This window comes from Kryptolebias marmoratus, linkage group LG3 (assembly GCF_001649575.2).
Source record: "Kryptolebias marmoratus isolate JLee-2015 linkage group LG3, ASM164957v2, whole genome shotgun sequence".
Classification (NCBI taxonomy): domain Eukaryota; kingdom Metazoa; phylum Chordata; class Actinopteri; order Cyprinodontiformes; family Rivulidae; genus Kryptolebias; species Kryptolebias marmoratus.
The window spans coordinates 10,868,409-10,892,333 of NC_051432.1; the positions used below are offsets into that span (position 1 = coordinate 10,868,409).

The following is a 23,925-nucleotide window of genomic DNA, read 5'->3' on the forward strand; positions in this document are numbered from 1 at the left end:
GAGAGAGGCGGGGGGACACCCTGGACATGCCTTACGTCCATCACAGAGACAAACGACCATTAATAAATGTCACTCATGCCTTGGGACAGTTTAGAGTTGCCAGTAAATCTCAAATTTTGCAAATTTTGTGTGTTTTGGTAAGAAACTAAAGTACTTGGAGAAAACCCACACACGCACGGGGAAAACACGCAAACTTGACGCAGAAAGGATGGGATGCAAACTGTGAAACCACAGCTCTAACCACTGTACCACCACGCTGCTATTAACTTATTACAGCTAAACATATTAGAAAAATTAATATTTGAACATATAACAGTAAGGTAAGAACTATGAAAATCAAGAATCAATTCCTTGAAAAAAAAAAAGAAATCGTCTGAGGTGAAGGTTTTTTTTTTTTATAAATAAGACACCTATTTGTTTACATGGAAGGAGCAGGAGATAAAACTTGTACTCGAACCATCCAGTGGTGATGCTGTTCCTCTTCCGGCTTCAACCTCCAAGATGTTGTCCAGCTTGTCTGTCTATTACGAAGACATGTGACCTTTCAACACATGAAGTTTCATTTTAATTCCACCACTTCATGTGGGGGCTGAACGCTTCTGTCAGTGAACATGTATAAGCTATTCTACCCTATATTCTGGGAACTTTTTAAATTGTTGGGAGTACTGGCAAGAAGCTGAAAGGATGAGTGGGTTTGGACAACAACCAAATGCTTTAATTTCACACCAACAGCTTCCCAAAGAGGGAAAATAATATGCTGGTCACTTTAACAATACATTACATATAGAGAGAAAAGCAGCTTCATCGTAAGTGCTTAACTAATTCATTCTGCACATCCAAGGTGTTGTTGGTAGATCTGACACCTTTTTGCACCCTTATCTGCGCGAAATGTTCACATCAAAAATAAATAAGTGAAGTAATATCTGAAGACAGACGAGCTCGTTGTGTGAAAGTACAGAGACGACGCAGCTGGAAAACGATATGAGAAATATTTCTTATTCAAGTGGACAGCCAGTAAAGCGGGTGATGAAACACATCTTACAGTATTACAGAACGAAATGGAACCGTGGCATGTCTCTCTCAGCTGGTGACACTGTGTGGGGAAAGAAACGCTTTTACGCCGCGTGCAACCATGAGCTCCATGGATACCATTGTTTTATTCTTTACTTATGTGCAAGGTACAACAAGTTCATGGCAGAAATTACAATAGGAACACTGGATGTGCGCTTCGTTGATGATGACCGGGGTTTGCAGACACTGTAGGGGACAGGTCCACCTCCAGAATCGCCTCGTTTTCCAGGCAGTGGTAGAGGGGGGGAGGGGGTTAAAGGTCGGCTGTCTCGGAGCACAAAATTACAACATTTTCCTCTTCTCAAACTCCTGCAAAGACAGACAACAACAGGGGGAAAAAAAAGAGAAAAGAACCAGCATGAGATGGAGTGAGACAGACATGAATGATTTATTCATGTAGAATTCACACAGACTTGTTTTGATCCCGTGCATCAGATCTGCTGTTCGGAGGGTGAGGGGGGGTTTGTTGAGTAGCTCTGAAGTGTCTTTTTTTTTTTAAGTGTTTTTTTTTTTTTCTTTTGGTCCTGGAGAGTGCAAATCATGTCGCACATACTTGTCAGTGAGTTCCAACATTAAAACAGCTCACTTCCTGTGATTGATAGGGGTGATACAGTACATCTGTTTATAAAGAAAAAAAAAAAAAAGCACCCTGATTTATGTGAGGTTAGGGTTGCTGTGTTTATCTGCGCACTCCAACCATGTGACTATAAATGAGAAGGCATTATGTTGGCCATTAAAAAGGATGTTGCTATTTACATATTCAATTTGCAGAATATCACACAAATCGCAGGATGATAGAATACATCGTTCCCTGAGAATTTTCCATTCCGCGCGGGAGAGTAACTTAATGCAAATGTCATTTATCAGGTCTGGAGAACACACACGAGCACATGTTGGCCCGGTCCTCTGCGGTTCGGGTGCGTTTGCGTGAAGCTCTACTGCCACCCTGAGGCGGGAACAGGTTTGACGCCAAAGTACTTGTGATGCAGCCTCATCATCTTAGCCTGACTTTCTTCAAGGGCAACATTAATTTGGATACATTTACAGTAAATCTCAAGTGTTTAGGGCCTGGTTCAGGAGATTTCTGAGTTAGGAGAGAAAGGACCAGAGTTCAGGAAGAACATCGTAAATTAGGACAAACAAAGAAAGGTTAATGGGATGAAAAAAAAAAAAAAGGAGGCATCGTTTGTGAATAGGTGGCACAGCAGGAATCATTGCTTCAAGGTAAGATAGCAGAGCTCGTTGTGATGGACAGGGGAGGGAAAAGAAAAAAACTTTTTGTCAGTCAGAGGCTTGACACGTCAAAAGCAAGAGGAGGAGTAAAAAAAAAAAAAAAGGAAAGTAGGGGTTGCCACTCAAAAGCGACAAGTAGAAAAAAAAAAAAAAAAAAAAAAACCTGGACTGAAAGGGGAGAGAGCAGAGGGAAACGCGACATGAAAGAAAAACAAGACATTTACAAGCTAGCAGTGACAACAGCTTTGACACACCTGGGCTCAGATATATGAGGCTGACAGGCATCGTAAACATGGTCTGTGAACCTCCTTCAACTTTTGAATTTATTACACAGACGCAATCTAAAGGCTTCGGTTTGTCTACACGTCTGCACAGTCGGGGTAAAAATAAATTACAGCTTCTTTTACTTGTTTGCTTGCAATGTATTGGGACATCATTAAAAAAATCATCTGGTTCTTACCGGGTCCTAAAAGTAAATAACTAAGACAATACGACTGTGAGGCGCTCTCTATAAAACCAGAAGTTTTGGCAGTTTGCCGGTCGCGAGCATTCAAATGTGTGTCAGCACAACGTCAAAAAGGAGAGACATCGGGAAGTCTCTAAAACAAGCCACTCTTGCTGCTCACCAATCTGGGAATCATTATGTTGCTATTTGCAATATGGAGTCCCGCACTCTACGCTAAGAAGATGATGCACAATTGAAAAAAATGTTCAAGAAAGTTCACAATTTTTCAGTTAACACTGAGAACAAGTTCACCCTGAGCTCAGTCCATTTAATGACAAAAGCCTCAAGAGTTAAAGTTTACTTTCATTACAGTCCAGCGAAAGATGCTGAACAAGTCTGGATTGGAAGAACTGCCAAAAGAAAACTCATTTTTTGCTAATAAAATATCACGACAGCACATTTGGGTGGCTGTGGATCAGTGGTTAGAGCAGTTGTCCTCCATGGAGACAGCTGGAGGTTTGATCCCACCAGTATGCCACATGTCGACGTGTCCCTGGGCGAGACACTGAACCCCTCATTGCCTTTGATGTGTTCCCCATCGATGTATAAATGGAGTTTAAAGCACTGATTCGACTGTAGAATTATTTATTCAGTGTAGTTTTGTGTAGCAGAGTGCTATATGAACATGCGGATGGGTAAATGAGGGCACAGATTGTGTTGTAAAGAGCTTTGAGTCACCTGATTGGATAGAAAGGACCTACTGTATATAAATACTGTTCCATTCCACTGCATCTGAACAAACTACAAAACATCTGGAAAGTGTCCTTTATGTTGAGACGTTTGGTCATTTTTCCAAAATGTCACATTTAGTAAAAAAAAAAGACCAACATAAAACATCTCATACCAACCATCAAGCACGGTGGCAGAGGGCTGATGATCTGGGCTTGTTTTGCAGCAACAAACCTTAAGTGCCTTAAAGTGATTGGGTTGACCATGAAATCTTATGTTTACATAAAGTGTTAGGGTTAATAGCGAGGCAATATGTTAGACAGCTGAAAATATTATTGTTCGAAATCTTAAAAACCAAACTATGATGGACAGCAAATGCACGAAAGACTCACTTTCTGATGCAAACGTTAACTGTTTTACATAAGCATTTAAATTAATTTCTTTAAACACATCTTTCTTGCAGCAGTTGGACTAAAATATTTACTGCCAGTTTATTTTCCTCCTTCCTTCGACCCAGGTCTGCAGTCGCAGCAACAATGGAACAAAGATCTGTTTTCTTTCTTTCTTTTTGTTCAACTCAAATTAAAAATGCAACAAAATAAAAGCAAACTCAAACAGTACTGATACAAAAAAAAGTGTTGCTTTTGAAGAGTTTTCACAGAAATGTTTGTAAGACAAACTTTGCTGATTAATAATTTCTTAGTTTCTTTCTTTAAAAGAGTCTGTAAAAATGTGCCTAAACAAAACAAAACCAAACAATTACTATTAAGTGAAACTGATAAAACAAAATAGATATATTTGTCCATAATGCCATCATAAAATATTCAAATCACAGACTGCAGCAAATAATAACTAAGAGGAAAAGACAAACAGTGCAGGGCAAAAATATATTAAAAAGAAATGTTCACCAGAATAAAAGATTACAAGGAGAAAATGTAAACTCAATTACCTTTCAGTAAACCCTTCACTGCCCTATAAAAGCCTTCTAAACAACAAGGCTACTATAAAGTTTTCAAAGACAAAAAAAAACTGCACATAAAATAATTTTTATTTGAGAGCACGACCGCTTAACTTAAAAGGACACACAAGTAAAAAATTCTAACAAAAAAAAGCTCATCTTGCTACAAATCAAAAATAAGATAAAAAATCCCTTTCTGTTCTGTGCAAATAAACCATGTAGTCTAAATGGGTTAAACTTCCGACCTTTTTAGGCCATGAAGATTTTTTTTTTTTAATTCTTGGCGAAATACGAGACATGAACTCGCTCCCGTCTGATCTTCTCTCTCTTATCCCCAATTTGAACTTCTCATGCTGATAACAAGCGCTCGCTTTGCATCTCCCAGTGGCTCCGGAGTCCAAGGCTGAGAGGCATTTTTAATCAACGCGCTGCTGCCAGTTTGCAGGAATTTAATCACTTGTTTATTAGTTTCGTATTCCCCTACCACGACAGAAAATACAGTCGAGACAAGGAGGTCATCTTGTTCGCTTAATGCTGGCTCCGCTGCAGCCGCGGCAGCCTTTTCATAGTATTTGGAGCTGATTAAACATGACGACAGGCGAATCCAGAAGCGGATCTCTTTGTCGGGATCGTCCAGGTTGGTGGACGTGGACGATCACGCCCACCTGTCCGAGCGGCTGAGAGTGCGGGGCCGCCGCCGTTCTTAGCCGCATCGTGTCTACTGTCGCTTTGATGACGCCGCCGCTCAATGAGATTAAAAGAGATGTATGAGTACAATGCGTGGCGAAATGAGCAACCCAACACGGCAAGTTTTTCATCATTATGCACAATGATTATGAATTAAACTGTGGGGTGGGGAAAAAAAACGCAGTGTAGATCTATATCGGCGCGCAGTAGTGCCAGCAGTGGTAATGAAAGCGTAGGATGATGAATGGGCGTAATACACGCTTTCGCTTTTTATACATCTTGTTAACGCTGCCTCCCTTGAGAGAAAGTTAAATAAAGAGGCAGCGGTGCCAACTCCGCCACTGTCAACACGTCCATGTTCATTTCTGCCCCTCCATTCTGCACCTGTTTTTTTTTTTTTTAGTGGCACAATAAAAACCTGATCCTGAACCTGATATAAGTTTGGGGAACAGCTCACCACATCTGTGAGAGCTCTGCGATTCAAGACAAAGTTCACATCTGGAGCTGAAAGAGTTACTCCAATGTGACTGAGCTCAAACCGGCAACTAAAATGTGATCTAGGCTTTTTTTTGTTTGTTTGTATTTTCTGAATAAAAGAAAATGCCTCACCTGTGTGGGTTTTTTTTTAAATTTGTGTTTTAGTCTGAGAAATTCCTGCTTGGCTGTTTGCTGTTAAGCAATGACAAACTTTGCCGGCGCGTTTTTTTTATTATTTCTCACCTGAATATCTAATTATCAAGCGAGCGCTTTCTCTCATTTCAAATGTGACAGCAGCAACAGAGGCAGAACCTTGAGCTTCAAATTGAAACCAGAGTCAACAGAGGCGACACTGCGAGAGATCGGGCTGATGAAAAAGAAAAAAAAAAAAAAAAACGCAGGGAAACAACAACAAGGGAAACATTTGAGTCCAATACATTCTGAATTATGCTTTCGCCATGGGTAAGACGCTATTTGCAAAATGCCACTTGGTGACTGAGCATTTTTAAATTGCTTTTATGTAATGATGGAACGTCGAGCCACGGACGTGAGGGGAATGTAGAGGTTTTGAGTTAAAGCGAAGAGATAAATAAACATCTCGAAAACAGGAATAGGCAACACTGCTGGCTCCCAACTGTGAGCTGATTATCATTCAGATATGCAGTAGGTGATGATTTTGGAAATGTCAGACAAAACTTTTATGTAAGAGTTCGACAAATGTAACTTAGTCTGATGGTTGCCAGTTCCCCAACACCCAAAGATAACAAGACAAAAAACTTGCATATTTACTGCGAAAAGGTGTGGAGCTGTCCGTTTAGCAATTATGTTTTTAATTAGGCTTTTACCTGTTAATATATGTATATATATATATATATATATATATATATATATATATATAAACAACATTTAACCTTAACACCACAGACCTGCTGGGTCTTCGGTGTAAATTAAGCTAAAATGTCCAACATACTTATGTCTTGTGGTAATACTAAAATACTAAGAACATCTAAAAGACTTCCTTCAACAGATTACTGAAGTACAGGTTAAAAGGAGAGTTCCCCCTTTTGTTTTGAAGTGGTGTTCTGTGGAGTTGTTCTCAGTGATCAATATCTTACCTGCAGTAGAAATCAGATTGAAATCTAAGCTCTCTCAGGGGAGTCGAGATAACAGCAAGTCATCGTGGGAATCAGGTCCAAAGTGGACTGCTGACATCTTAAAGTATCTCTTATGTATGACTGTTCAATTAAAAATTTGAAGTTTTCATTTCAATTTTGTCTCAAAGTGTTCAAAAAACAGAAAAAAAAAAAAAAACACCAATTACTATTATTAAAAGTATTTTTGCCGTTTTCCAGTTTACAAGCGTCCTCTCATTTTGTCTTGCCTCCTGAATGATTAATGCTGCTGCTGCCTGTTGTATGTGTGTGTGTGTAGGTGTGTGTGTGTGTGTGGGGGGGGGTATATCAGAAAATATACCATTAAAACACCAAGCATGAAGTTTACACCAGAACAATCACTGTCTAAGTGATGTGAATGATTTGGGAGAACAAGTTTCCTGTCAGTCTCGGTGGTGCGTACCTGAGACCTCACGAGTTGAAATATGCGACGACGCAAACAACCGGATTAAAACACAGAAGAGCTGCGGAATCAAGATATTCTGCTGTCAAAAAATATAATAATAAAAAATGCATCTGTTTAGGTGAAATGTTTCCAAAGCACAATTACGGCCTCAGTTAAAGCCTGGTAACCCGGTGCTGCAGCAGCTAAGGCTGACCAGCTGAACTTTAGAGGATAAATAAGCTGCTTTCAACAAACAACAGATAAGAGAGGCTGCAGCAGAGAGCCACCACCACCACCACCACCATCATCATCATCATCATCATCATCATCTTCAGTGAGTTAAAGAGAACACAAATACAACACATTCATTTTAAGCTATATTTATAGTGATATTTGGAAACTATAGAGTTAATTTTAAGCTCGTGTGAAGTAATTTTAATTCACAAGAGGAAGAATTATTTATATAAAAATAAATGTGAGGAATTTTTACTTTTAAAAAAAGCTGAAGGTTTTATAAATGCTATACAGGCTGATTTTTAAGCACTTTTCTACTAAACTATTGAATATTTTGTTGAACTGAAACACATCGTGCAGTCCGTTTGTTAAAATATGTCAATATTCATAAAATGTTTGACATTTTCCCATTTTATTATTGAAAGTTTATTAATCCACCATACACCACTGACACTTTCAGGTGAAAAAAAAATCATAAAAAACGGAATTTCATTTGGAGGAAAAACAGATTTTATAGGGTTCTACAACATACGGGGAGTGTACGGCAGCCTACACTTGAATAAATCCTTTGTCATTTTAAGGAAAGGTTCATCAGGAAGGTATCAAAGAAAAGTTCACGCTCAAAGCAATTGTCTGTTTTTTTAAATGTAAGTGAAACGTTTCTAAAACTCAATTAATGATTGTTTTCAACAAACACAATTACAATACTGACCAAAATAATTGTGCTTATGATGATTATTTGTCTATATAATTGAGGAGCCCTAAACCAGTTCATTCATGCAAAAGTTATTTTATAAAGGTTATTCGATCAGTTGGTGTTGTCACTAAAGACAGACTCGACTGAGCAGTAAAGGTCCGTGTGAAACTTGAGTTACACCACATTTATTTTCTATTGTATAATTTCTCTGTCTGAATGCATTCAATCCATTTGGTTGTACACAGACCATGACTAGAAAAGGACCACAGGCAGACTTGGACTTCAGTATAAATAACTATAGTCTTGTATTTAAACAACCATCAAATCCAAACGTGACATGAATGTAAAAGTTTAGAAAACAGCATTGGCCTTGATCACTATAAAATCTGACTGAGTAGCCGTTAGCTTGACTCCCCTGAGAAAACTTTGCAGAACACCACTTTAACAGATTCAAACACTAAGATCCTTTAGAGTAAATTGTACAGGAATAAAGCATAAAACGATCTGACAGCTTTGTGACTGTATGCGGTGGAAGCAGAACTTATTTTAACGACTATAATTATACAAAATACATTGTTTGCAGCATGTTAATGTAAACATTAATCTGCAAAGTAAGAACTAACTCTAGTTGGTAGATAGCTGAAGCATGTCCAGCTGTTTAAGATTACCACCTGCACGTGGAGAGGCTCACCTTGAACATTGTACTTCCCAGCTGCGCGGGGGACATGCTGACTACAACTCCAGCTGACTGCAGGGCTGCAATCTTCTCTTTGGCGCCACCTTTTCCACCAGCAATAATGGCCCCAGCGTGACCCATCCTGCGGCCGGGAGGAGCCGTCAGCCCCGCGATGAAGGACACCACGGGCTTCGCGTTAGCTCCCTGAACGACACATATACAGAGGGGGTGAAAAAAAGAAATCAAACAACCTGAGAGTAAAAATTAGCAAAAAATATAGATGAGCTAAAAAGGGAAGGTGTGAGCAGAGTATTTTTTTTGCCAAACAACACAGTAAGGAGGAATAAGGGGAGGAGTGGTGGACAAAAATGGAAAGCAGTAGTTTTCTGCACCTGCATTTTATTCATTCATTAGACACAAAGCACTTTGGGCCCTCCCATTAGAGAATTGAATGATAACAGGCAAGTCTAACCAGCCATCTCTGTCGAAGGCTGCATTATTAAAACAAAGGGTCAATCAAGCCATTTAATTGCATGGGCGGGTGTGTGACCAGATAGGGGGCTCAGGCTCCTGCCATTTCATATCATCTCATTTCTGAAATGGTAATTAGTCATGCAGCCAGTGATTAGCTCAGTGCTTGTCTATGCTGCCTCCTTATTGATGGATGTTACATTCAGCAGTTAAGATCATCTCCAAGGTGAAGAGAGCTAATATTTCATCTTCAGCAATAACATCAGACCCAGCAAGGAGGACGAAGGCGATGCGTGTGCGCACGCACGTACGCCGGCTAATATTTCATACTTAGAAATAACACCATAATTGCAGAAGACGGCTGTGTGTGTGTGTGTGGGAGGGGGTGAGAGTGTACAGGCTGCAGCTCATCTGGCAGACAGCGTTCAGAGAGCGAATGTGGCATGTTTAACAGCCAAAGCAACACGGCGAGGTCCTTCAACGACACGCACACTTCTGCTACCGTTTCAGCACCACGTTTAAAGATGACACTAGCAGGAACAAGATGGCAGCCCCTAATATAGACTGGAGATTACTTTTTTTTTTTTTTTCCCCCCTGATAACTGAAACCAGCAGGAAGTATATCAGCCAGGAGACCGTTGAGGACCTTGGATCAAAAAACACCACTGACGAGAACATCAACACTTGCAGAGTTAGGGAGGAAAATGAGGGGAGAGGGAGAGAGAGAGAGCGCGAGAATATGATTTTAAAGTGCTCCGAAACATCTGCTCTATCCTTCGGAAAAATTGTGAGCACAAAACAAATTAGCAGAAAACAGGCTACTCAGAAATCCAAGCACGTTCTGAATACACAAACCGCCCTTGTGTGAATCGAGCCTTAAATCTACCTCGAGCAAAACAGGTTTAATTACTCTATTAATTCCTGCCTCTCTTGGCACTAAGTAACAATGCATGGAGGGAGGGGATTCATCCAGCTATTCACTTTACCTGTTCTTTTATTCTTTCTTTTTTTTTTTGTCTTTCACTGTTAGCAGTTCAGATTTATTACCCTAATTATAGGACTGAGAGGAGAGTTTCACTGTGTCTGAGTGCTAACATGACAAGGGGAGTGCTTTGGGTCATCAATGCAAACTGGCCGGCTCCAAAGTGAGGAATCATATTCACGAAACTAACATGTGAAACTCAAACTAATATAGGTTGTTGCTCATAAACAGGACTGCAACTTCACTTAACTTTCAGTGTCATTTTCACAGAATTACAGTCAGTTTGGTAAAAGTCAACAAAAGACAGGCTGAGCGAAAAATGAGGAAACCAAACTATAAAAAGGCGCAGCTTCAAGACAGGTGACTGTTTTTAGACCATTAGGACCTCTGATGAGAACTTTAAATGAACCCTCGAACTATTTTAATCCAAAAGCAAGATGGAGTCAGATACCATTAGACTGAATAGATTCACTAAGTGATCAGTAGATGGTCTGTAAAGTATCTCAAATAAAGTAATTTAATAGTAAATGAAGCAAAAGTATCATTTAGTTTATAAGGTCATATTTTTCTCACTCCTTGCTGAGAAGAGGTTATGAGCTAAATTAAAAAAAAAACACATAATCAGACTAGTTTGAATCTCATTTTGCCAGAATTAAAGCAACAGATAGAACACTCACCATCCACTTTATTAGGTCCATCAGTTCAATTACTTAACACACAAAAAAACTAATCTGCTGATCACATGGCAGCAACTCAATGCAGTTAGACATGTAATGATGGTGTGCTTCAAATCTACACTAAACTAAATAAACCTGACATTGACATGTTTAACAAAAAATAAAAAAATAAAAATATGTTGATGCAAAGCTGCTGCATTAATCTTCAACCAGTTAAAAAAAAAAACTAATCTTCTTTTAAACGTCTTTTTTCATGCAACTTGAGTTTTAGTTGCTCCTTCAACAGTTTAAAAAAATGGACAAGATCGGGCTCATCTAAAAACCACTGAAACAATCTGATTTTTTTTGCCCTTCATTTTTTATTATAAAGAGTTAACAGGTAGCCAGATTATTCACCAACGCTGACACACAGCTGTGGAGATGACTCGGCCCAGATGACACGAGAGGCTCCTGTGACTTGATTTCAAACGGATGGAAAGGCAAGTTTGGTTTGAAGTGAAAACAACGTGTTTCGATATCTTTGCACGGCTCTCGAACTATTAAAAATAAGGTCTAAGAGCAGCGCTTTATCAACAATTTTCTACACAGCTGACTTTCAAAGGGGAATCTGCGGCTTACTCACACACTTTGCTGAGCTTTACTACGCTTGTGTTTCATTTGAACTGTCCCTCACTGTCAACACTCCGGGTGACTGGGTGGGTGAGTGGAGGGGGAGTGTTTGTACTTTATTTGTTCGGAGGGAGAAGTTATTCTCTCGAGACGCCAGCAGGAGATTTGCATGCATTAGAGCAGCCGTAGGGCAAATCAAATCCATTTCTCAGCTCAGGAGCGGCATGCGCACGCGTACACGGCCACGAACACACGCACTCCGAAGAATTAGCGCGGTAAAAGCAATCTGCAAGACGGGAAACACTGGGTTCAGACCTGGCGAGCTTATAAATGTCAATAAGAAGTTCACAGTTGCTCGGCTCCGGAAGCTAATCGTCGTCCCCGCTGCTCTTTATCACACGCGGGGCGTCAGAAAAAGGTTCCGCTGATTTCTCGGACCTGACCTGCGAGTCGCACCTTCGTCCCATCTGTCCGCTTTTTTCCCCCCCTCGATCACACAAATCGTGCAGATAAATGAAAGAGAGAGCCTGAGGCCGTGATCAAAGAAGCACAACATGCTCACAGCTCTGCCGTGTTCTCACCGTGTGAAGGTGTCCTGGGTTCACATGAGCTGACAGGTTCGAAAGATGTCAGCTTTTAATGTGCTAATTCTCAAAATCACACAGCGTTCATGCAAACTATTATGTGTGCAGTCATGAAATCACGTGGGAGAAACTATCACCAGGCAAGGAAGGTGAAGGAAAAGGTTGTCGGGAATGCCATTTGCTTACAGAGTTGTGTTCTTTCAGATACTCAGCCGCATTCTCCTCGGCATTCCCTCCGATCTCTCCGATAAGGATGATGCCTTCTGTCTTTGGGTCCTGCAGGAACACCTCCAGGCAGTCTATGAAGTTTGTACCATTAAATGGATCGCCGCCGATGCCTTAGAGGAGAAAAAAAACAAACACTGTTTTTTACTCAGAACTCCTAAAGTATAAGTTGTGTAAATACCAGAGAATCTGACATTGAAAAAAGACAAAAGAACCAGACAAAATAAAGGATTTGGGATTTTTTTTTTCCTACCACTGTATTTTCCGCACTATAGGTTAGGCGCATTAAGCGAAACAAAACAGCCCTGTCTTTTCTGAGAATACTGCACTGACTTAAGCGTCAAGTATAAACGCCTACAGCGCTCACTCAGGTCCGTGCGCAACGCTAATAAGAGCGACTAGAACTGAGCCTTAATGCTGCAAGCGGTGCAGCTGTGTAGTTTACCAAAGTCGTACTAAAACATTTCGACTCCTTACATATATAGGGTGCTCTGGATTATAAGGCGCACTGTCGTTTTTTGAGAAAATTTAAGGCTTTTAAGTGCGCCTTACAGTCCAGAAAATAGGGATAACTGTGCTGAGAGATTCAATAGGAGCTAGAACTGCAAACAATTATCGTCTGGAAATCATTCAAGGATCCCAATGATAGCGCCCCCTATAGGTGGACATATCTGATTCTTTCTGTGGTTCGCATACGTAAGCCCTAGTTACCACCATGTAAATATAATCCCAGAACTCCTGCAGTAGGACTTTTATTTACGTAAGAAAAAGAAAAATAATAAAAAAACGGAAAACTTTCAATAGGCCTCCATGCTCCGCTGGATCCATGGAAATGCAGCTGTTCCCTTGTCCCTGCAGGCTTGCCCCCCCCCAAACTATGGCAGTATTGTAAGAAAAAAGATTTCTGCATAAAGTAAAAGCATTGCTTCAGAATCATGTTTCCAAAAAGCCAATGTAGAGCCCTTTTTTTTGGTCTTTACCAGCTCCTGACAGTAACCATCCATCTCAGAGAGCAGCACTTTGTGTGTCTCCTGGTCGGAGCTCTGGACAGGCAGCGCACACAACAATGAGCCTTAGGAAGCTGTGAAAACCCCCACACGGCTTAGAGAAAGAACAGCAGCATTTTGAGTCATTTTGTCACAAACAAAGCTAAGCCGGACTGAGGTTTGCTGAAGCACCGCTCGACACAATTTCCTCTTATTATCCTTTGACTTTTGCCTACAACTTTCATCTCAGCTCCGTACTTCAAAGATGCACTTATGTTCCCATCCAAAATGCTGAACTTAAAAAAGCCTTTCCCAAACAACGGTGCAGGGATGATTTTCGAAAATAATTTACCTCGTCTAGAAGAGCAAGGGCAAACTTTACAGAACATTACGTTAGGGAAACAATGCCAGCTAAATTTATGTTCATATATAAAAAATAAAAATTTTTTAAAAAGTACAGCAATGCCAAGAAAATAAATTTTAAAATAATAATCAAAGAGACTCTTATTGCCAGTAACACAGATGAGAGAGATTAAATTTTCACTGACTAATTTGCAGCCCAGAGGACGTTCAAAGATGCTACGAAATCTCAAGCAGACCCACCAATAAACCCTCTTAATGAACTTTACAATATTTAATACAGTTGCAGCACTGGCTTTATGAAGTCTGACTGGAGGATACTCCATAATTAAAATGGTTAAATAATGATGACGCCACGCTGTAATTTATTAAATTAATATGTACGAGCTGCTCTCTAATAAAAGACTTTCCAGTGGCACATAAATTGGCCAAAAAGTAAAAAAGGAAATAAAAACAAAAGCACCTTTTTATTCTCAATGCTTTGGCATGAGGTCATAAAATTGTGTCTAATTCTGTCATTAAAAGATGCATAAATGTTAACATGTAAATAAATATGTCTGATGTTCTTTGCACATGTAGCTGCATTCAGAAGTAAATCAGGAGCTAAACTGTGTGTAATAAAAAATCTTTGTTAGTCCATAGATTGTACCAGGTCTTAAACCATTTAAATGCTTTTTGTGATGGTCTTTTTTGCAGAAAGAGCAAAGGAGCTGCAGTAAAGCCTTTGCGCTGTCTTTAGTCAAAGTAAAGACCGCCTCCTGTCTACGATCTGCTGAACAGCTGATGACCACGTTGATGTGAGAAGGTGGGACTCTCAGCTGCCACTTAAACACCATCAGCTCCGCTCTGCCCTCGCCTTCGCATGTCTGACCTCCTTCCATTTTGGAGTACATTTCGAGTGTTATCTCCAGTGCCGTACGTTGACCCTGTGCTCTGCTCCAAATTAAAGAGGCTAAACAGAAGCCTCGTTTTATGGCACTCGAGCGTACAGAAAAAGTTCTGGGAATTCTCAGTTTACGCCACTAACCATAACGCACCATACCTCAAACAATGACTGCCAATGACAATGAGTTACTTCTTATTACTATTATATTTTAAAAAAAAAACACCTTTAGTCTTTGAAAAATTACATCTACAGAACATAATCAAGGAGGATGTTCAGTTAGATAAGTCACGGCTCCTTTTAAGTAATCTTGTTTAAGGCTTTAAATACTAAATATCGCATTTTAAGACATAATAATAAAAAGACAACAACCAGTATCCTGATTATTTTCAGGAGTTTTGACAATTTAATTAAATGAGTTCAATGTGTTTATTTATTGTGAGAATGGATGGATGGATGGATGGATGGATGGATGGATGGTTCTCAACGATCTCAGTGGTGCTCTTCACGTGAGGAGCAACTTTATTGCTCACTTTGGTTCTCATAAGTTAGTTTTTTTTTAATTAAGCTAAGGCTTGCTATTGGTTGAAATATATTATATATATATATATATATATATATATATATATATATATATTTATTAGATGTGCATCAGTACAACATAACCCCCTTCTGGTTTTACAATTGGAAACCCTTCCATATATAGTTACAATGCATGTGTATTGATGTTTTACTGGTCCTGGGGACATTTTCTTCCATCTGGAGAAAACTTTAAAGATTTAAGTCGAATGTCATATCAGGTCTTGTAACACTCACAGTGAGGCTTAAATAAAACACATGGATGTGATGTTGAGTGCGTGGTAATAAATGACACGTCTTTAAACCAAATGAAGCACTAACTAACGTAACATTCTCCTAAAAGCTTCTCCCAGGAGCCTGTCATGTCGTGCTGTAAAATGAAGTTCAAGTTAAAAGCTTCAGAGGTCTCGGAGTAGAACAACGAAAGGCTGTGAGAATGTTGGATCTAAATTTGAACACGTGTCACAAGTCACCGCTGGCTCACCCACGCAGAGCGACTGGCCCAGGCCTACTTGTGTGGTTTGGTGCACCGCTTCGTATGTCAGGGTTCCCGATCTGGAAACAATGCCTGCAGGACAGAGTTTAAAAATCATTTCAGAAACGTACACAAAGGCATTAAGAAAATAACCGAAGTCAAGGTTGATAAAACGACTGCGACAACGCAGCTGTCATGTTCCGTCTCGTTTTAACCAAATCACTTCATCGGGACAGCAAGAGCGAAAACAGATCAGTGTAATAACAGAGCTCTGGAACAGCTGTTCTACACTTTGGAAAATGAAGGAAGTGGATTTATAATGAAACAGACACCCTGTAAAGGTTCACCGGCCAGCAGCTGTCAGCAGAAACAGCTCCTTCATGGGTTTAGGAAACAAGCACAGGAAAAGTTTATCTGGTGGGCTTTTATTTCCATTTGCATTCCATCACATTTCTGCTGTTTAAAACAGGCTGCAGCGAGAGAATACAATTATGAGCAAAGACCTTTTAATCCGTTCACTTCACTGACTTGACTGATTGGAATAGCGCTGCGACATCAACCCTAAAAAAAAAAGAAACGCTTCTGTGAAAGCCACAGGACTGTTAACAATTAGCTGATCACTGGCATGGGAGGAAGTAAAGCTGCTGTCGAGCTGCTGTTAAGTGTCATCAAGCGGTGCGCGGCGACAGGGACATTTTAATGGGCCACTTCTGTCAGCGTGGTTAACAAACAACAAACGCCGAGCTGATATCTGCTACTTCATTCCTAAAAGTCTGGCATCACAGGTACGCAGACACGGGGGGTTCTAACAACCGGATGGGGCGGAGGAGGGGAGGGGGGCACATTTTCTCTGGAAATTACAGCAGAGGCAACATCAAGCCGAGCATAAAAATCTGTAAAAACTGTCTGTTTTGGCTGAAATTGGACAAGAAAACTACCTTGAAGACTGAATCTGCAGACAGAAATTTTGGCTAAAGACAAGCAGTTATTCAGCTTTAACTTTACAAACTTAATTACTTCTTAGCCTTTAAATTATAAAATATCCATAAACAAACTTAACATTTAAAGAGCCTAACAGGTGCTTTTCCACACAAGTTTTATAGAAACAGTGAAGACTCTCACCAATTCTGCCTTTTTTGTGAATGTGCCCGGGCATAATGCCAATCTTGCATTCTCCAGGCTGCAAAGAGACACATTTTGGGGAAAAAAATGAATTTCCATGGCATAAATAAAAAAAAGGTAAAAGTGAAATATTCTAAACTGCTGGAAAAGTTGCTTGAATACTTTCAAACTTGAGCTCAACCTCAGGCATTGTTTTATACCAATCACAACTTTTCCCTCTACAAACTGGCTGTAAATTTTTCTGCTGTGAAAACTACTTATTGCACAAAATGTATTCATACGTTTTCCTTTATATAGCTTTTTTCATATACTACAAAATAAACATTGGTCCCTAAACCAAAAATGATGCTTCTGTAAGGTCCTAGATTTACTTTATTGCATCTTAAGATGTTAAATAGAAAATGCTTTTGCATCCATGAAGAGACATTTTTACTTCAGCTCTCTGATGCATGGCTGTGTATTCGTGTCTGTGTGTGTGTGTGTGTGTGTGTGTGTGGGCTTACGTTGATGACCCCGGGGCAGTTGGGGCCTATGAGGCGGGTGGCGCCCTGGCGCAGGAGCTTGTGCTTGACCCGCACCATGTCCTGCTGAGGGATGCCCTCAGTGATGCACACCGCCAGAGGTATCTCTGCATCTATGGCCTCGATGATGGCCGCCGCCGCAAACGGCGGAGGAACATAAATCACGGTGGCATCTGCCCCTGTGCCCTCCTTTGCCTGAAATGATAAACAAGACGATTTGACGGGCGCAGACGAGACGAAAATCCTGAAGTTATGAAACAGTGCCACCTAATGTTACTTAAAAAATAAAAGTAAGATTCACAAGATATTCAATGCAAATTGTGACCCACTACTTTTTAATTCTTTAAATTATGTACAAAATTAAAGGGTTAGCATTCCTTGAAGGAATGTCAGAGTTTTTAACATTGTATCATGAGATGCCACGCTCTGACTATGTGTTGTAAATGATTCTCAGCTATTACCACATGTACATTTGACTGAATAATCGCCATTTTTAGTTGGCTACTGATGATTAGCAAACATGGAAAATTGGACAGTTTAATAATTTATAGGTGAACATTCAATGATTACTTTTTGAAAGTTCCGTTCTAAATTCAAGTTTGAACTTCTCACTGGGATCAATAAAGTGTCTCTCTCTCTCTCGCTTTTAAAATTCATCCATTGATTCAAAAAATATTTTCCTATCAAACAGGGTTGACTCCAACAGTTAATGTCAGAGTTTCAAGCAAAGATCTCATACAATGAGTAGAACTCCTCAGCTACTACCACACCACATTTTAGGTCAGTATCTGTAAAACTGGCTGAATTATGGCCATTTTTGTGTTTACCAAGATCATCTGGCTGTGGTGGCCATCTTGAATTAGGTTGACTCCAAAAGTTAATCAGTTGTAGATGTATATCCAATGATTATTTCCTGAAGGGCTCATTAAAATAAGTCTAATGGTTCGTCAGATATTTTGCTAACAGAGAGTCATAGTTGACTCCAAATAGTTAGTGGCCATGTTCTAAACAAGGATCAGTTAATGCTCAGAGTATGTGTTGGGGATCAGTCTCAGAAACTACCACAACAAATCTTAGATTCATTTCTGTGTTTTCTTAAGGTCAGCTGGCTATGGCAGCCATCTTGAACTAGCTACCATAGCCTCTCTAAAGGTAATCCGTTGTAGACGTTTATCAAATGATTACTTTCTGAGAGTTTAATTAAAATTTGCCCAGTGGTTCTTAAGGTAATTTGGCAACAAACAGACACACAAACACACACAGATGTGGGAAAACACCCTTGCCTTTTGGCGGCGGGCGATAAAAAAAATGAAAGCCACACAAACCTCCTTGACAGAGTTGAAGACTGGCAGGCCGAGGTGCGTCTTCCCCCCCTTACCGGGAGAAACGCCTCCGACTAACTGGGAGCCGTAGTCGAGGGACTGCTGACTGTGAAACGTTCCCTATAAAGGAAGAGGAAAGGGGAATCGGTGAGTGTGTGCGTTTAATGAGGTAAGACACAGCCACTTGTAATGCATCTACACTGCAAACAGAGCTCAAGAGGAAATACGCCTCCGTCCTGGATTAATCACCTGGGTCTTAGGGGTAAAGGCTGAATTTTAAATCAGGACGAAGCTGCCAGTAAATGTTTTCGATAAGAAGGAATTGACTTGTCCTTCACAAATAAATAACGGCGCAACGTTACTTTAATCTCCTCGCGGCACTTTTGGACATTCCTCAGCGACGCTGACTGTAAAACATCTTCAAAGCAAGAGACTTCACAAGGATATTTCACGCGCTGTCACTTCCACGCACGGCTCGGAAGAAAACTCACCGCCGCGTTTTGCTCCAGCTGGGTGGTTTTATTTGTGGCACTTTGGGAATTATTTATTAAAATTTGCAGAGGCACGGTTTAGGTAAATGTCAGTACTTGCTCGTCAAGTAAATATCACCTTCAGGGCCCGTTTGGAAATAACAATAAACTTGAACAAGAAATATCATCTTAAACGAGAGAAGAATTGATTTGAACAGTAAAATTTAATTCGGGCAAGGCTGATTCTTTTCTGTGGCTATGAGAAGGTAGTAATTATAGGTGAGGATAAAACTTTGTAGATGAAGAAGCAAGAGCAGAAACTACATGTGCTAATAAATGACCTCATGTAAAACTGCAAACTAGCCTATTAAGAGGAATTTGAAGTTATGCATCAGCATTTTCCCCTCCACTTGTAATAAACTCCTTCACCCTGCTAACTTTGCTGTTTTTACCTCTCATTATCGCCACAAATGTTGGGACAATCATTTTGAAAAATGGCTGTCTTATCAGGCCAGGAGGACACGGCATGTGCACTCAGTAGCACTTGTTTCATTTCTCATCTTCTTTTCATTACCCCGAGTGTTCACCGGAACCATATTTAACAACTTTCTATATAAAGCTGGAGAAACAAATGCGCGAGAGGACCAAAGGTGGGGCATGGAGCTGGGAAATCCATGTTTCTGGCTTATTGAACACACCGCAAGAAAGTTTATCTTCCTTGCCTGGTTTGAACGGACAACTGGGATTTTTCATGCTTAAAATAATAACTCCAAGGATCAACAAGCTGCCATTTATCACCAATGATTTTTGCCTATTAATTTAATGGCTGGGGGTTGTCCGTGGAAAAACTGACCCCAAAGTTTAGATAGTTTTAGTTGTTTTTAAAATACCACCTCGAATCAAAGAGAAATTGAATTTAAATGTTTACTTTCGTGAAACATGTTTGACATTTACACAACCCTTTTTGTAATTTGTACTGACATGTGCATCACTATGAATAATTAATAATAATGAACTAAATATGAAAGCAGCTCCAGTCTGTACTGTAAGTAAACTTTGCTTCAGTCTTTTAAAACATAACTACAAATTCTACTTGAGAATGTAATTGTGTTTCTGAATATTTTGCTAATACTACCTCTGAGTGTGGTTTTTTTCCAACAGGCTGGTTAACTTTGCTTAAAGCAGTAGTTCTAATCGTTTGAGGCTGTGTTATGTGTAAATGTTCCGAATTAGTAATATCTTACTTGTTGCAGATAGGTCTATAAATAACATATTTGAAGAAATAGAGTTTAATTCTGACTGCATTGATGTGCTAAGAGCTAACAGCAAGTCCAAGTAAACCCAGGACCGAAACAGATTGCTGCCATCCTAGAAAGACTCCAGTCTCAAAAACGTCACAACAGTTTGTGAATCCTATTTTACAAACTTTTACAGTGCTGTAAATTTTATATTATATGGTAGACCTGGCAGAAATGTTAGGATTTTCCTGCTGGAAGTGCTACAGCTGGCTGCTGACATTGCCATTTGAGCTTGGAAATAACCAGAGAAGTGCATGTAATTGCGTAATGTAAAATTACACAAAGCAAAGGTTTACAAGATTGCATTTACATGAACCACTGTGAAGGTTTTGAGATAGGACTTATTTAAGACAGCAGTGATCCATTTAGATCTCAGTCCTGCTTGGACTAACAGTTAGCTCGTCAATCTAATCAGAAATAAGCTACTTCTACAAGCTGAGGTTAAACATAAAGCTTTCTACAACAGGTAAGATATTGACTTATTTCCACAGAACCCCACTTCAAAAGAGCTGAACTATCCCTGCAACAATGGGTCATACATGGTTACTGAGTTTCTTATCAACTTAAGTGTGTGTGTGTGTGTGTGTGTGTGTGTGTGTGTGTATATATATATATATATATATATATATATATAAATAAAGCACATATCCACCCCATCTCAAGTTCTCTTGGTCATAAAGAAAGTGTCACAAACAGAGATTTTGAAGAAGTAAGGAAAAACTGAGGTTTCACAACAGGATTACAGTAAGCCAAACTGGTGTGAAGAAAGATAACACTCAAGTTGCCAGAACGAACCTGCTTCCCTGTGAAACCCTGGCAGATGACCTTTGTGTTCTTATTGATGTAGAGGTTCTGTCTTGTTCCTGTATAACAGTGTCTGACTCCACTGTGCTGCACTGAGGGATTGAAAAAGAAGAGAAGCAATAAAAACAATCCGTCGTTAGACAAACACACAGGCTGATTTCAGTCATCTAAACCTGACACCATTTATGTGTTGTGTATAGAACTAATAACAAAACTCCTGTACTAAAATAGCTGAAAAAGATCAAAATGTAACACTGAAAAGTAAAACATTTTTCACTTGTCTTTGAGGACATTACCGTCTGTCAGCTTAACAGCTCTGCAGTGTTTTGGCAGCAGATTCTTGCTCTATTCCTGAGCAACACTGTTAGCTGTCCCCCAGACTTGTTCACTACCTTTCACAGAAAATGTGACCAAAAACACTCCTGCGATTTGAAAACGTACTATGAGCACATGTAAATGGTTCCTTAAGCTCTAAGTGCTCTACAGATCTCAAAAATATGCATCTAACAATCAGCACATTCGCCTCCAGCACACACATTCACTCTGGTTCCGTTCAGTATCACAACTGTTTCGGATTTTGTTTCCAGCAGATGTAAAAAGTATTTCCCAAATCCCAGGCTTAGACATGTTAAGCCTAAGAAGTAAAATAACTACTGGAGGGACAACTGACGCGACAACAACTGAGACAGTAAAACTAATTCCATCAATTTCCTGCAAGGATAATAACTAATTAGCCAAATGTTTCAACTGTTCAAAATGAAAAAAAAAATAATAATAATTACTGAAGCTAACACAAATACAGAACAATGTCTTAATAATTCCAACTAAAATATGACTTTAATGCCTCTCGATTGATCCAATTGTCAGTCAACAGAAATTAAATGAACACTGGGACATAGGACCTGTTAATCGTGCCAGCTAATTATCGAGCAGAAACTTTTTCACCTTCAGGAAATGTCAAGTTAACCTCTGGGAACGCGAGGTGGCTTTTGTTTCCCACTGCATTCTGACATTTTGTAAACCAATTTGCTAAGCAATACCAGAAATAAATAAAGCAACGAATAAAGATTTGGCTGCAGCCTGAAACTTCTCATTCAGGTTTGCAGGTAAAACACACAACACTGATCTCAACCATGACTCACAACAAAGGTGGTGGTAATGGCTGCAACCCCACAGGTTTCTGTAGCAGAACAAATTAAGACATATTACCGAAGCTGAAACTATAAGAGGATTTCACTAATAACAACAAAAAAAAATGTTTGACAGTAACAGAGTTATGACTGAATTATAACTTTTATCATTAAATTTTGTGTGTGATGCCAGTTGTTCAGTGTTGCAGTCAAGAAAAGAAGAACTAAGTCTGATTGTTTATTAAGTTGTTGTACCAGAGATACTTAGCATTTAGGGTTAGGGTTTGCCTGTTGTCCAAACTCAGCATTTGTTTTATCAAATATGTGCAAGCCCAAATTATGTAACAAGGGAATAAAAAATTGCTAACATCTAAAGTGAAGTGGGGATAAAGGGTAATGACTGGTAATAACCCTTACCTACAGTCTTGGTGTTGCAAAAGCTGTTTGTTTGTTTTTTGTCATTGATTTAAATCATTTTACAAAACAACAACGTTTAGTATAACAGTAGGTAAGTGAGAAGCGACTCGTTTGATAAACAGCCGCAGAAAACACCTGCTGCTCCTCAGTGGTTGAACTTTGCTCTTCAGTGTCTCACATATAGCTGAACATTATCTCTGTGCAAAGTTCAATCGCTCCATACGAGAAAAAAATCATTTGAGTGGCAATTACAAAGTGCAGCGTAATCTAAGCGTATTTCATACATACCCACAACAAATTCAAGCTAACATTTTCAAGATCAGGACTTTATGAACCCTGATTGTAAACAAGACTGCATGACATGCCAATTTATTTTATTTTAAGAATTAGCTAGCTACACTGACAAAGCATTGTTCTTACACTTTTTAACAAACGCTCAATTTCTCAAAAAAGAAAACCTAAAAAGGAGGCGAAGTTGGGTTTCTGCGGGACCTTCGTGAAAAGTTAGCCAGCTAGCGGCTAACAGTCAGTGAGCTTTATCATAGTGAATCTATACAGCTGCAGCTAACGTGCTAGTAGGACAGCCAGGAGTTTTGCTCCTCAGTGCAACCTGTCTAATAAAATGAGTTAATCATTACCAGCACAGAGTCAAAGATCATTCTTATGTCGCCGAAACTAAACTTACATGCTCTGTTATTTAACATTTAAATCATATTGCGTTAAATACTTACAAAGCAGCCTGGCAAACAACCTGCTGTGAGACATCTTCGGTCATTCACCAATGACACCAGAGGCAGAGGGCCTCACACGTCAAATTTAGCTGGCTATGGATACTCCTGTAGAATATCGACTTGCAAATTAACCTCGAAACAGGTCCTTCTTTTAGAAAAACATAATTTATTTATAAATTTTGTACTTGTGTTATTTTTAGGATACGGATTTTTTTCTTCTTATTATTTTTTTCAAGGCAGTGCAGTTGGCGTCTTCAACAGGAATGCATTCTGGGTGTTGAAGTTTGTTAGAAATTTATTTTAAGAAACCCAGTCAGCACCATAGACATACTTACACACTAGAGGGCGCCACAGTCTCATTGATAGGGTTAGGAGGGTTCAGTAATTGTCTCTGAATAATACAGACACAATATACGTTTATTTCCAGAAACAGAGTAATAAAAAAAATAAAAAAACAAACTATTTTAAAAATAATGAAAGTTTATATCAGCTGTTCTCCTACCATTTCTAGATTT

The 23,925-nt window shown here is 39.5% G+C and overlaps 1 protein-coding gene across 1 annotated transcript; it reads right to left on the reverse strand.

The window, feature by feature from the left end:
- Nucleotides 1-975: 975 nt before the first annotated feature.
- Nucleotides 976-23,558, reverse strand: suclg1 (succinate-CoA ligase GDP/ADP-forming subunit alph). The gene is made up of 9 exons (XM_017405668.3): nt 23,411-23,558; nt 21,124-21,224; nt 18,564-18,680; nt 17,221-17,433; nt 16,718-16,775; nt 15,605-15,688; nt 12,274-12,425; nt 8,780-8,968; nt 976-1,380 (listed from the first exon to the last, which is right to left on the reverse strand). The coding sequence occupies exons 1-9, from the start codon at nt 23,442-23,444 to the stop codon at nt 1,354-1,356; spliced, it is 975 nt and encodes a 324-aa protein (XP_017261157.1). The 5' UTR covers nt 23,445-23,558; the 3' UTR covers nt 976-1,353.
- Between the last annotated feature and the right edge of the window lie 367 nt (nt 23,559-23,925).